Below are 15,875 nucleotides of genomic sequence, written 5' to 3' on the forward strand. Positions count from 1 at the left end.
TACTTAGTAAATATAACTTTGGGTTCTGGATGTAGCTAGTTTGTCATGTACTAGTTCTAGTAACCCAGTTTCCAAATGGAGAGATAAAATTGCCTGTTAAGTATGAATTGTGAGTTTTTATTGCCACTTTCAGTCTTTCATCAGATTTGTAGAAAAGTGGTAAAACTGAATAACTTGTATCAAATTCCATTTTCTTTCTTCTGATGAGCATCAGGCAAAAAGAGGGGAAAGAGGGCCATTTTCTATTGGCTGACAATTGGGGGGGAGGGGTCCTTAGCAGTTGAGAACAGATTATTTTAAATCAAAGATTGTTACATTTCCTTCTTAGGAACCAAAAATTGGTAGGCAGATTCAGAAAGTGGTTAGTATGGGTGCTTTGGCCATGGTGTGTAAGGCCATTGATCAGAATCCAGAGCTGCAGCTTGAGTCACTGGATGCTGGGCCTATGGAGAGCTTCCTGTCCTCTTTCCAGCTCAACCAAGCCTTACAGAAGCCTCACACAGTGGAGCCAAGCAGGTATGTTCAAGTATGGCATGTACAGGTGAAAGATGTCTTGATTTTTCCTTAATTGCTTATTTTTTAAAAACCAAACCTTTATTTAGACTTTGAAATAATTAGCAGCTACTCAACATTGCTTATAGGAGAAAGATGGGGCTTTCTACTCCCATAAAGAATTACAGTCTTGGAAACCCACAGAGGCAGTCTGCCCGTCCAATAGGGTCATCATAAGTTGACATTGACTCGTGGCAGGGATTTTGATTTGGTTTGGTACCATTAGTTATAGAACTATGGAATTTGGGAGAGTCTGTTCCATTTAAGATTGTAATGATTATCAGTCTCCATTACCAGAAACTCATTAATTTTTTGCATTTAATTTTCAGTGAGTTCTGTAAGGTGACTGAAAATAGGAATTTTCACGGTAGTTAGAAATTTGTAGTTTATGGACTTTGCTGATTTGGGGGTGGATATTGATAGTGATGTTTAACTCTGTATCTGTTTTTTCCCTTTGATAAGTATGGTGCACTACTTGCAAAAAATAATGTGCCAGTCTTGAGGGAGTATGGGATAATGACCTTAATTTTTGTTTCAGCTTTTTTAAAGAATCATCATCTTCCCAAGGATGGGGGAAAATAGTTGCACAGTATATCCATGATCAATGGGTCTGCCTTTCTTTCCTACTGAAAAAATACCAGGCCCTTATACCAACCACAGAATGTGAAATTTTGGAACCCTTTCTACCTGCTATTCAAATGCCAATAAGGACTTTGCAGTCTGCATTAGAAGCCCTCACAATTCTTCCTTCTAATCAAGTTTTACCTGTATTCCAGAGCATGAAAATTTTGGTCCCCAAGGTAAGATATATTGAGCTATGAATTGAAGAATAATTGCAGAAGCAGAAATAAAATATTTTGATATTAAGTGATAAGTATGTGTTTTTCTTGTTTTCTATCAGCTTCTAACTTCCTGTGAGTCACTATGCATGGAGTCTTTTGACATGGCCTGGAAAATCACATCTTCTTTAAGCAACACTCAGCTTATATTCTGGTCTAATTTAAAAGCGTTCGTTCAGTTTGTGTTTGATAACCAAGTGCTTAGCATTGCTGCAAAAATCAAGGGCCAGGCATATTTCAAAATAAAAGAGGTAATTCCATTTCTTTTAACTTTTGTGAACTGTAGTAAGCAAAGTACAAAAGATTTATATTTGCATTAGTAGGCCACTGGAGATCCCCTTGCAGAGGGGTCTCCGGGAGGAGACGAGCCAGTCAGGGTGCGATGTAGCAACGATGAAAAATACAACTTTCCTCTAGTTCCTAAATGTTTCCTCCCCGCTCCCACTATCAAGTCTGGCTAGACCAGAGGATGTACACTGGAACAGATAGGAACTGGAAATACAGGGACTCCAGGGCGGATGAGCCCTACAGAACCAGTGGTGTGAGTGGCGATATAGGGAGGGTAGAGGGAGAGTGGATAAGAAAGAGGGAACCGATAACAAGGAACTATATGTGACCTCCTCCCTGGGGGACGGACAACAGAAAAGTGGGTGAAGGGAGACATTGGGCAGGGCAAGATATGACAAAATAACAATTTATAAATTATCAATTGCTCATGAGGGAGGTGGGAGCGAGGAGGGAGGGGAAAAATGAGGACCTAATGCCGGGGGCTTAAGTGGAGAGGAAATGTTTTGAGAATGATGAGGGCAGTGAATATACAAATGCACTTTACACAATTGATGTGTGTATGGATTGTGATAAGAGTTGTATGAGCCCCTAATAAAATGATTAAAAAAAAAAAAGATTTACAGTGAAGAATCCCACAGGGATAACTCATTGGTGGTATAGGGTCACTCTGGATCAGACTTGAAGAGATGACTGATTTTTTTTTTTGAGTTTGAAAAAAAAGATTTATATTTATAACTACATACTGAATGTTTTTATTCATTCAGCAAAACATTTTTGTAAACATTCTTCAATGTCTTGAGTAAGGACAACAAATCTGTTGATGTAAAAGAGAAGGTATAGGGAGACTTCTGGTAAGATGGTCCAATTAGGTGGTCCATATAGGTAGACACAAGACATGATAGAACAAATGAAACAGCTATGGGTGATAATCCTGAAATCCTGAGCTTCAGAGGAAAGGATAGTGAGGCAGATTGAATACTGACTAACAGAAGAAGGTGAAGAAGACTTCAAGAGAGAATATATAGGTTAATTGCTCTCTGGCTTGATGTGGTACGGCCATCTTGAACTTTTACAAGCAGCCTTGATCAAGACAGCAGCCTGGCACACCAGTGGCTGATGATAAGACAGGCGAGATCTACTCTTGTTCTTTGCACCCTCCTCATACCAAAAGTATGGCCAGCCCCCACAAACACCAACCCAGTGATATCACCCCACCTGACCCTTAACCACCCACTCTACACAGCCCCTGCCCTGTCTGCCTGAGTATAGAATTATGCCTTGTGTATCAGGCTTAGGATGTACTTCCCCCACATCTAGAGACTCTTGAACTCTTCCTCATTAGACTAGCAGAATATGCAGTGCCAGGTTCCTAGCAAGAGCTCCTGACATAACCAGCTACCCTGCCCTCTAAGCCTGAAAGCATACTTCTGAGTAAAAGCACCTTTACCCCAGCAACCATTAGCCAGTATGACCTACTTCAGGATTAGGCATCCTAATCCTAGAAAACACCCAGACCAACAGGAACTCCAAATGGATTGAACATTCCACTCTCACCACTCCTTCCATACCCTGTAAATGAAAATTTCTAGAAACTATACTAAAACCGCAAATAGAAATGCAGAAGAGTAACACTAAGATTTCAGTAGCTAACACATTGAAAACGTAAAGAAGTGAATTAAATAAATGGAAACGTGAACCAGTGAACTTGAATAAAAGTCTCTCAAAATTAGTCTGCTAGAGAAATAGAGAAAAAGGAACAACAAAGCCAATGGAAGGCCAACATTTGTGTGGGACACTAAGAGGAAAAACTTATATGTGATTGGCATTCCAGAGCAAGAAGACACAAAAGGCACAGAAAAAAGTTGTGGGAATGTTGTTGGAAGAAAACATTCTTAACAGAGCCCAAGATTCATTTGTAGGAACTACTTAGGAAATAAGCATCCAGTGAACTCCCTCTATCCACAATTGAGGGATGGGAGGAAAGGGGTTATTAAACAGGCATTTGAGAGATGAGTGTAGAAGATCAAGGGCATAAATCTGACTTGAACAGTTAAAACTTTGTCACTTGATTCTCCGCGCTCATGCATGCTGGACCTGGCTTGGTTTTCAACATTTTTCTATATTTTTGTTTGGTTTTGTTTTTGTTCGTTCATATTGAGGTGCTTATCAGACGTCACCATTTTGAAGTTGTGTTATATGTTGTTTAACCTATAGGATCAGCAAGTAGAACAAGGGTTTTGGGAGACAAGGGGATGCAATGGTGGTGGTAGTGGGGATAAAAGGGAGGTGTCAAGGAGTACAGAAAGAAAAAATGTTTGGAAACTGATTGTAGTAGCAGTTGTACAGTTCGGCTTGATGTGATTGAACTTGTGGAATGATATTAACCCCCAATTAATAAAAGTAATGAGATAGACATTCAAGAAGCTGAATCAAACCCAAATATGATATATACCAAAAGAAAATCACCAAGACATAGTTAAATTTTCCAAAGAGAGTTTTTTTAAAAAGAAAAAAAAGTTAACAAAAATGTAAAACAATATGTCTGATCAGAAGAAATCATGCAGGCAAGAAGGAAATGTGATGGACTATATAAAACTCTGAAAGAAAAATTGCCAAACAAGAATTACATACCCAGAAAAATTGTTGCTTACAATGGTGAAATTAGGACATTTCCAGATAAATAGAAAATAAAGGGATTTGTAGAAATATGACCAATCTTACAAGAAATACTAATAAGAGTTCTGTGGACAGAGACCCAAAAGTGGCAAACTTTAACATACATGACAGTAGCATCCACAAGTCAACCCAGATACAAAAGTATTGAAAGTAAAACAAATCTACAAGCCTGAAAATAGGGAACTAGAGAACAATAGGCAATGTTGACAATTTCTAACTTAAAAGAGGGAATAATGGTGTACTTGGAGAACTCTCGAATAGTGAGTCAAGTAGATTTCAAGAACTTCAATCCAGGGAAAGACAATATAAAATGAGAGGCTAGGGGGGAAAAAAATGGAAGCAGTAGTAGAAGACAATGGAAGGAGTGTGAGAGTTCAAGCAACAGGCAAATGCTGATATGCACAAACCTACAACAGCAATCATGTATGCAATGGTATATATAGACACAGGCTGAACAATCAACCGTTTGAAATCAAGGAGGCATCATTTACCTAAGGACAAATTCAGAAGTGATAGGAACACTTTGAAAAAAAGAAGGTATAAGCCAATAAATAACCCATGAGCCATGCCTGACTCACAAAACATTTTGTCTTGTACAATACATTGTACAATGCTTTAAATTTGTTGCCAATACTTAATAATTGGGAAATTGGTGTGAAAATCTAGATTTAACCTTTTCTTGGAAAATTGGATAACCTAGGAGTACTACATGACAACTTTCGCTTGGAATTGAGTAGAGTCTGGACCACATAGGTATGGTAAGCCTTTCCCACGGTCTCGACAGTTTGCTTTTCCTTGACATCAAAGGTAAATAGTGTTGGCACTATTATTGCACTTTTTCTGTTTCTCTTATACAGAAAAATGTTTATAAGATTGTATATTATATATGTTATATGTGTAATCAGGTCTTTCTGATTTCTGGAGGAATTTAAATATGCAGCTATAGATGTAATAGGGAACGTAACATGATGTAATTTCATCATGCTTAGGAACTAATATGCTACTATGCAAAGAGGAAGTCATATTAGTCGACTCTTGTTTTTAACCTGCTGTCCTGCTAGTATCAGTATTTTCTACCCCACAGAGATCTTTGGCAAAGGGAAGCCATTAGTGGGATGCAAAGAAATACTAAAAATCCTAAAATATATAGGGGTTTTTTTTTCTTTCTTTAAATTCTATTACTCTGTGCAATTGTTTTCTTGGAGACTTTTCGTTAAGTACTACTATTGATAATATTTTGTTCCTTTTGTACTATTGAGATAAGGATAAATAGCATTCTGTTATTTATCATCCTGTAAAATTCTACTTACAAGAACCCACCAATTGCTGTCAAGTTGATTCCATCTCATAGTAGTGCTATAGGATAGAGTAGAACAGCTCCAGAGGGTTTCCAAGGCTATTAATCTTTATGAAAGCAGGCTGTCTTATCTCCCTTCACAGAGTATGTGAGGAGGGGCGAGACCGTGGAATGCTCAGTCCACATGGAGTTCCCCTTGTGGGGGGGGAGGTCTGAAATCGCCAGCTTTTCAGCAGCACATCGCTTAATCCATTGTGCTGACAAATTGCATTTTAGACTAATTTATAATTGTGTCAAAACTATTATTTGAAGCCATTCCAGTAAGTTATTAACAATACCAACTTTTAAATAAATCAACTAAAATAAGTTTTATTTATTCCAGATTATGTACAAAATAATTGAAATGTCTGCTGTAAAAACTGGAGTCTTCAATACACTGATAAATTTTTGCTGCCAATCATGGATTGTTTCTTTATCAAATATTTCCCAAAGCTCTTTATCAAGTGCTAAAAATTATAGTGAACTTGTCCTTGAAGCTTGTATATTTGGACCTGTGTTTCGACGTGATCAGAGGTAAAAAGATGTCATTATATCAATCTGTAATATTAAGTACATACTTGCATAAAATATCTCTATAGGAGAGTATAAAATATTTTACATTTTAACTTTGTGACTTTACTTTTTTTAATCTAACACATATCATTCTTTATCAATTGCTACATATGGAAAGACTTATTCAGGATGTGCAGACCTTCATAGAAAATCTTGAACATCAATGTGCAGCAAACGTTGTTATTGAAAAGTAAGTATTGTTGCTTTTCTTATGTTAATTAAAAATGGGATAGTGAAAATTTAACATATGAGTACATTTGGAAAGTTTTTATAAAAGTCAATAAATGCATACTGTAATATCAAAGATTTTTAATTTTATATTTGTTTCAAGATTTTAATTTTTTTGGTTTTTTTTTTAAAAGATTTTTAATTTTTAAACTATATTGAAATAAAAAATAGAAATGTCTTTACCCATACCTTTTTGTCAGATCCATCAATTTAGTAAAATTTTATGAAGTTTAAATTTCTCAGTGTAAATTCAAACATAAATCAATAGATAAATATCAGAAGTGTAATACTTCTTTTCCTTTTTCTTAGAGGTGATCATTAATTAATTAGTACGTTTGATTCTTTCATCCTTTTTCATTATAAAGTAAATTTTAATATTTAAGTTCACTGTCTAACATTTTAAAAACTTATATATTACATGCAAAAATTCATAGATTCATGGAACGGATTCTAAAATTTTAACCTCTATTATAAGATGTTAAAAACCTTTTTAATGGTTTTACTGACAGTGCAGTGTTTACACGTTGGGCTGCAATCCTCAAAGTCAGCAGTTGAAAACCAATAGTATTATCCTTTCCTTGGGAGAAAGAAGGGGCTTTCTACACTCATAAGGAGTTAGTCTCGGAAACTCTCAGGGGACCAGTTCTACCCTATCCTATAGGGTTGGCGTGAGTCAGAATTAACTCAGTGGCAGTTGTTTTTTTTAAAAAATTCACATACAGTTCAGTAGTTTAAACATATTTAAATAAATTATATAATTATCACTATAATCAATTTTTAAAACATTTTCTTCTTCCCGTACTCATTATTTTTAGCTCCTTATTACTTCCCCACCTCTCCTGGCCTTACTCCAAGAAACTATTGATCCAGTTATTATCTCTATAATTTACCCCTACCTTGTATTAAAAAGAAAAGCCTCACCCAACAAAAATTTATTTTACTTTCTACACTAAATCCCATAGTACTGTTTTAGAAAAGATCATATTTTAGATAATAAAACAAGCATCAGTAAATTAAAAACATTGAGATAATATAAACCATATTTTCATATCTTAATGTCCTAAAATTAGAAATGAACCATAGAACAATCAACTCCAAAAAAATCAAGTACATGGAAATTAAACAACACTGTACTTAAGAATGACTGGGTTATTAAAGAAATAAAGACATGTTTAAAAGATTCCTTAAAACAAATGAGGAAAATACAACATATCAATACTTTAGGCCATGACAAAAGCATTACTCAGAGGGCAAGTTATAGTAATAACTGCATACATCAGAAGGCAGGAAGAATTAAAATAAACACCTTAACACATAAACTACAACAATTGGAAAAAGCAAAACAAGCCAGCAGACACTAGAAAAGAAATAAGGAAGATCAAATCAGCAATGAGTGAATCAGATACATTTAAAAACTAGAAAAAATCAAGACAAGAAGTTGGTTCTTTGAAAAGATTAACAAAATTGATAAACTGCTAGAAAATCTAACGGAAAAAATGAGAAAACAAATTCTACAAATAAATGAAATGGATGATATTACAGCAAAACTAAATGAGATTAATAATGACAGTTTTATGAAAAACTGTACTTCAATGAATTTTAAAATCTAGAATAAATTGATAAATGTCCAGAAATACATTATTTACTTCAATCACCACAGAATGATGTAGAAAATCTCAACAAGCCTACGAGGGGGTACCGCCCCCCACCCCCCAAAAAAACAAAGTCAAAAGCTTCGCTGGGTGGAGTGAAGCTTTCATAGTACACATTATTTTGCTAGGCGAGCATTGGGCAACTTGCTCTGAGTTAGTGCATCCAGTGGTGTCACCTGGGAAGGTTCTCTTTGGTCAGTGAATATTTTTCATAAAAGCAGTTTTGCTTGAACCTCATTTTTGCGTGCAACTCTGAAATTTTGTGTACTTGGGAAAAAATGCTGCAGAAACTATTGTGATGTTGAACACAGCTTACAAAGACAGTGCTATGTGAAAAACTCAAGTGTACAAGTGGTTTTCTCATTTCCAAAATGAAATGACGATTGATGACAAACTCATCTGGACATCCATCACCTTCCCAAATGGATGAAAATGTGGACTTGGTCGTGCTTTTGGATTTCTTTCCACCAGATCAGATTGCTAATCAGGCTTTCCATTTTAGAGGTTCTGAAAAGATTGGGTAATATTGTATGATAAAAAAGACCTGATTTGTGGCAGACATGACAATGCACCTACTCATGGTGCCGTCTCAGTGCATCCGTTTTTGGCACTGAAACAGCATCCCTCTTTTGCCCCACACACCTGACCTGCGCCAGGCGAGTTCTTTTTGTTTCTGCAAATGCAGAGGGACAAGAAAGGACAGCATTTTGATGATGTAGAAAACGACGTGGAGGTGAAGAAAAAAAATGAGGGAGATGCTGTTGCCATCCAAACAGATGAGTTTGAAAAATGTTTCCAAAAATGCATTCTCAGATTTAATAACTATACATTAAGTGTAATGGAGAGTGCTTTGAAGGTGATAAAGTTGTTTTGTAAAAACATTTAAATACATAGCTTTGGAAAAAATACTGTTTTTTGTTTTTGTAACCCCCTGGCAGAATAAGAAAAAATGGATCTACTCATTATCAGACATTTACAGAAAACTCAATACCAATTTAATATAAATTATTCCATAATATCTTAAGCAAGATCATCCAACAATGGTTGCAGCAGTACTTTGACAGGGAACTGCCCAATGTTAAGGCCTGATTCAGAAGAGAACATGAAACACAGGATATTGTTGATGTCAGATGATTCTTGGCTCTAAGCAGAGACTATTAGATGTTTACTTGCGTTTCATTGACTGTGCAAATGCATTTACTATATGGACCATAGTAAAATGGATAACCTTGAGAAGAATGGGAAATCCAGATTACTTCCTGTGTTCATGAGCAACTTGTACATTGATCAAGAGGCAGTTTTGCAGACAGAACAAGGGAATCCTCTCACCATTCTTGTTTAATCTGTATGCTGAACAAACCATCAGAGAAGCTGGCTTATGTGAAGCAGAGTGGCATCAGGATTGGAGGAAGGCTTATTAACAACCATATACAGATGATACAACCTTGCTTACTGAAAGAGGAGAAATTGAGGCACTTGCTGGTGAAGATCAAGGTTTGTAGCTGTCAGTAGATTACAAATCAATGTAAAGAAGACCAAAACTCACAACTGGACCAATGAGAGAGAAAAGGTTGAAGTTGTCATGTGTTTCTTTCTTGAATCGGTAATCAATGCCTATGGAAGCAGCAGTCAAGAGATCAAAAGAATTGTTGCAGTAGGTAAATCTGCACAAGATCTTTTTACAGTATTGAAGAGCAAGGGTTTTACTTTGAGGAATAAGGTGCACGTGACCCAAGCCATGGTATTCTCCATTTGCTTCATATGCATGTGAAAGATGGACACTGAATAAGGAAGACTGTAGAAGAATAGATGGATTTGAATTCTAGTGCTGGAGAAGAATATTAAAAATCTCATGGACTGCTGAGGAAAAATGATCTGAGTTGGAAGAAGTAAGGCCATAGTGCTCTAAGCAGAGATGTCAAGACTTAACTCTTACTTACTTTGGACATATCAAGATTGAGAAGGATGCCGTGTTTGGTAAAGTGAAGGACAGTAAAAAAGGAAGGCCCTCAATGAGCTGGAGAGACACAGTGGCTGACTGCACCAGTGGGCTCAGGCACAGGAACAGTGGTGAGGATGGCACAGGACTGTGCAGTGTTTTGTTCTGTTGTGCATAGGGCCGCTCGGAGCCAACTCGATGGCATCTGACAACATTCTACAATAGACAATATACTACCAAATTTACTTTATGAAGCAACTATAACTCTGATACCTACTCCAGGCAAAGGTAGCACCAGAATGTAAAATTACAGTCAATATCTCTAGACGCCAAGATCTTCAATAAAATACTAGCCAACACAATTCAACAAAGCATCAAAAAAACTAACTGCATCATGTCCTAGTAGAATTCATACCAAGTATGTAAGAGTGGCTTAATATTAGAGAAACTATCGATGTAACTCACCACATAAAGTAAAGGAGAACAACCATATGATTACATATATCAATCTATGGAGAAAGAGCATTTGATAAAATTCAACATGCATTCCCGATGAAAATACTCAAAAGTAAAACATTCTCATCATAACAAGTCATACATGTGAAACAGCCTGCGTATCACTTAATGGAGAGAAATTGAACACATTTTCTCTTTGAACGGGACCATACAAGGTTACCCTTTACCACTACTTTTATTTAATATAGTCTGGAAGCTTTAAGTATAGCTATAAAAGACATCAAAAAGATACTAAACATATCCACATGGACAAGAAGAAATGAAAGCTCTATTTAAATGATAAAAACATTAAAACAACTACCACCTAGGGGGACGGACAACAGAAAGTGGGTGAAGGGGATCTTGGTTTAAGACATGAAAAAGTAAAAAGGGTCATGGGAGGAGGGAGGAAAGTGAGCTGATGTCAAGGGCTCAAGTAGAAAGAATGTTTTGAGGAGGATGATGGCAACATGTACAAATGTGCTTGACAAAATGGATGTGTGTATGGATTGTGATAAGAGCTGTAAGGGCCCCCAATAAGATGATTTTTAAAAATTAGAGATGACATAATCCTATATAGAGCAAGATTCAATTCAAAAATTGTGAATGCTAATTGAAAATTTTGGCAGCATAGCAGGCTATAAATCAGTTGGATTCTTGTACATGAAAGATACCAAAAAAGAGCTAAAAAGGAAAATAAAATTTGTGATAGCTACACAAAGGATAAAGTATTCAGGAACAAATCTTACCACTACAAAATAGTAATCTACAAAACTCTCCTTCAAGAAACCAAAAGAAACTTACACAAATGGAACAAGCCACCGTGTTTCTGAATAGGCAGAGTAAGCACTGAAAATGTTACTATTACCAAAATACAAATGCATGTACAAGTAGAACTAATGAACAAAAGAGAAGGAAAAACAAAGGGAAAAAGATAAAAGAAGAAAGTATGAATGTGCAGAAAAGAAAAAACAGCTGACCAGGGCATGGCTTGCATGTGGCTGCTGGAGTTATATTCCTATGGCAGCATGGGCGTGGGGCTGTGTTCACGGGATGAGAAAAAAACTGGCTTTTAAAAAATAATCATGATTTTGGTGTGTTTGTGTGGATCTGCAAGAACTGCCTCTTTTTTGCCTGGCAGGCTTGTGTACTCACAGGAGAGGAAGTAGGAGCAAACCAGAAAAGGAAAATGAACGTATTAAGATAGGTCAAAACGCAAACTTAAGGGGAAGGAAAAGTAAAATAAAGTTTAAAACGCCCCCATTTGGGTGGGAATTCCTGTTCTGCTGTCTGTACTATTTTGTGTACCAGTCTGCCACAGGAGAGAAAGAGGAGTATGTGAGGGAAGGGGCACCAGAGAAGCAAGCAAGAAAGAACAAAATGGCAAAACATGTGGGCAGTGAGGATATGTATAATCTCTGAATTTGCTGGGTTTTTTTAAGCTTGCCAAAGGATTTTTAAAAGGTTTTATATTTTCACATAGCATTCAAAAATATGTATTTATAATGAAGATAATAGTGATACTAATTTGATTTTGGGGCTATGACAATAAGTTATTGTGTATAGTTAATCACAGATTCATATTTTAAGATCCTACCTATGTTTTAAAGCCATTCTTTCGTAAATGTGTGTACATATGTTCATTATTAACTGAGTTGTGTAAAGAGCTTGCATTTGTAGTAGATGTGTAAAGAAAAATAGCAGTGAAATGCTTGATGCTGCTTCTCGCCGTTGAGATAACAGAATATCTGTGCGATTCTTTTAAGAATATTTTCATCTAGTATGAATTGTTTCATGACTTAGGATCGATAATGTGTTCATTTATTTTTGAGAAGTATTCTTTGGTAGATGAATCCTTTGATAGCACAACTGGTTGCACAAGGACTGTTGTCAGGACATGCTTTGCAGCGGGCTCACCTTTTGATATATTCATTTGTTACCTCAGTCTGTCTCTTGAATTTTAAAATTACTGTTATATATATTGAACTATGTAAGAGTAGAGACCTTTAGGAGGTTTGGATGTTTGATGATACTTTGAAACTTGTCAGTGATATTTTTATATATTCAAAATATTTATGTAGTTTATCGTTTTATATTTTTTAGTACTAAAAGAGAGGACCATTATGTGAGAATTACTGCTGTCAAATTCCTGTGTTTACTAGATGGTTCAAATATGTCTCATAAGTTATTTATGGAAGACCTCGCAATCAAGCTATTGGATAAAGTAAATATATTTTACTCTTTATGTTAACAGAATGTACACATCTGAAAGCAACAAGGTTTATGGTTTATATTCTTTTTTGATTTTTGTTTAAGGTTTATATTCTACATGTTAATTAGATGTTGGTTAGTATTTGTCTAACTGGGTTGGTTTTAGAGAACAACATCTAAACTTCACTCTATGTATTTCCCAGAAACCAGTCAAAAATAGTTGTGTTTACAGTGACAGATGTTTTATATAAAGAAATGATGTCTAGACTTTTCCATAAACAGTCACCTCTGGATTGGCTTTCTAAATCTGGGTTTGTGATTCTTGAAAGTATTGGTAAAATTTCTTTTATTCTCAGATGCCCATAATCTCTGTGATTCTGAGAGTCTACCGAGTCATATATAAAGAACATTACAGTGCTCAATACCACTTTCACTCTTGAAATCACATGAAGGACTTAAAGCCAAGATAGATGGGTGCTTAGTCTGAGTTTTCTAATTTCCGATTTGGATGCTTCAGTGCAATTGGTAGCTGTAGACTATAGGCTGTACATTTATTTTTTTAAGGTAGCAGATTGACTCTATTTTATACAATTTAGGAAGTTAACTTTTAAATGCAAAATATCCCTTGTCTGTACTGTTGGGGTCAGGGAAGATGCTCTCTAGAGCATCATGTTTTACTTGTTTCTTAAAATGAGTAGAATTTAAAGTGGGTAGGTAATGATGTCTAAATCATGTATAACATAAACATACAGGATGTATAATATTAAAAGGGTATTTTGAAGAAAAGTAAAGCTGAGTAAGAAGGAGAGAGAAAGCTCTTTAGATGTGGCGTCAGGAGAGGCTTCTTCACTATGGTGAAATTCGAACTGAGTCTCTAGTCAGGTAGGAGTTTTTGGTGATAAAAACAAATCTGGAGATTGCATGATAGAATTTTGCAAGCCCTCCATCACAAATCCTTTTTTAACAACATAAACGACAATACATGTGCAGTTTTCCAATTGAAATACATAGAAATCAAATAGACTACATCTGTGAGAAGGGACACTGGAGAAGCTCAATATCATCAGCAGGAGGCCAGGGGTTGACTGGAACACAGCATCAATCGCTCATGTTGAAGCTGAGGAAAACTTAAACAAGTCCACCCAAGCTCTAAAATACTACCTTGAGTATATTCTAATGGAATTTTGAGAGCATCTCAAGAACAGATTTGATGCATTGAATTCTAATGACAGAAGACCTGATAAGCTGTGGGAGGACGTCATTCATGAAGAAAGCAAAAGGTCATTAAAAAGACAGGAAAGGAAAGATCAAAGTGGATTTCAAAAGAGATTCAAACTTGCTCTTAATCGTAGAGTAGCTAAGGCACATGGAAGAAATAAGTCAAAGAGCTGAACAGAAAATTTCAGAAGGCAGCTTCAGAAGGCAAATTAGATTATAATTGTGCAAAGACTTAAGAATTAGAAAATCAAAAGGGAAGAATATGGTCAGTATATCTTAAGCTGAAAGAACTAACCAAAAGGTCCAAGTATCAGGGTCATGGTCAAAATTAATTCTTAAAGTGTCTTCTCTGGACTAATAGCATCAACATCACCTGGGAACTAAGAAGACATGCATATGTCCAGGCCTATCTAAGCTAGAAATGCTGGGGTGGGACAGCAAGCTTTTTAAATAAAAGTTGAGGACCCCTGGTCTAACAGGAGTGAGCACCCAGCTAGAATCAGAGTGCACGTTGTTATTGAAGTCAGGGCAAGTGCATTTTCTTTTCCTTCTCCTTTAGCAGTACCATACATGGTAACTCGAAGGCAAGACCAAACAACTTAAGATGACTTTTGTTTGAAAAGGAATTTACAAAGGACTTTGAGGTGGTAAAGATAATTTAATGAACTCTTGGAAATATTATACAGATTACTCTTGAAGTCCAGGTTGGGTAGATAGGGACATCAAACTATTGTTAGGTTCCATCAGGTTGGTTCCAACTCATAGTAACCCTGTAGACAACAGAAGAAGACTCCTGTTTTGCATCATCCACACAAGTATTACTGCGTTTGAACTGCTGTGCACCCTCTACTTTACCAAGCATGATGTCTTTTTCCAGGGACTGGTCTCTCCTGATAACATGTCCAAGGTACATGAGAAAACACTTAATAGTATGGAAAAGAAAGATCTTTCTGAATAAAAGACATGTTTAGTGGAACAAGTAAAAGGCAAGATTATGAGCTACAAAAGAAACTTAAAGCAGAGCATTTTTAAGGGAGGTCAGGTATCTAAGTGTGGCCTTTGTTATTATTTGATGTTTAGTCAATTCCAATTCATATGAACGTATAGGACCAGGTTGAATTGCCCTGTAAGCTTCCTATGCTGAAACCTTTATGGAAACAGATTGCCAACTTTTTCTCCTGTGGAGCAACTGGTAGGTTAGGGCTGCTGGCCTTTTTGATTAGCAGCTGAGTGTTCTAACGACTGTGCCATCGGAATTCCTTAGTGTTGCTCTTAATGGCAAATATATGGAAGTGACGAGCCTTCTTATTATTTTTATTTTAAAAAGAACAACAGTTTTATTGGCACTTAATCCACATATCATACAATTCAATATTTCAGTCATTTCGACAAGAGTTGTACAATCATCACCACAATCAATTTTAGAGTATCCTGCCTCCCCACACCCCGCCCTGTCCTGGTTAAATTGCTTTTTGAGTAAATCTTTTTGTTGGGGGCTCTTACAACTCTTATCACAATCCATACAGCCATCATTGTGTCAAGCACATTTGTACTTTTTGTTGCCATCATCATTTTCAAAACATTTTCTTTCTACTGAGCCCTTGGTATCAGCTTCTCATTTTTCTCCTCCCTCCTTCACCCTCCCTCCCTCTTGAACCCTTGAAAATTTATAAATTATTTTTTTATGTCTTACACTGACCGGTGTCTCCTTTCACCCACTTTTCTGTTGTTCGTCCCCCTGCAAGGGGGTTATATGTAGATCATTGTAATCAGTTCCCCCTTTTTCCCCCCACCGTCCCCTTACCCTCCTGGTATGGCCACTCTCATTATTGGTCCTGAGGGGTTTATCTGTCCTGGATTCCCTGTGT

The 15,875-nt window shown here is 36.3% G+C and overlaps 1 protein-coding gene across 1 annotated transcript in view; it reads left to right on the forward strand.

Annotated features, from left to right (window-relative positions):
- TARBP1 (TAR (HIV-1) RNA binding protein 1) overlaps positions 1–15,875 on the forward strand; it is a 132,144-nt gene that overhangs the window by 69,977 nt on the left and 46,292 nt on the right. Inside the window, exons 17-22 of the mRNA XM_045298216.1 lie at positions 329–516; positions 1,091–1,352; positions 1,454–1,642; positions 6,035–6,225; positions 6,383–6,454; positions 12,682–12,802. Coding sequence (XP_045154151.1) covers positions 329–516; positions 1,091–1,352; positions 1,454–1,642; positions 6,035–6,225; positions 6,383–6,454; positions 12,682–12,802 — 1,023 coding nt within the window. The remainder of the gene's footprint in view (positions 1–328; positions 517–1,090; positions 1,353–1,453; positions 1,643–6,034; positions 6,226–6,382; positions 6,455–12,681; positions 12,803–15,875) is intronic.

Source organism: Echinops telfairi, unplaced genomic scaffold (genome assembly GCF_000313985.2).
Source record: "Echinops telfairi isolate 266 unplaced genomic scaffold, ASM31398v2 ScPeMD7_7424;HRSCAF=8462, whole genome shotgun sequence".
NCBI classification, from domain to species: Eukaryota; Metazoa; Chordata; class Mammalia; order Afrosoricida; family Tenrecidae; genus Echinops; species Echinops telfairi.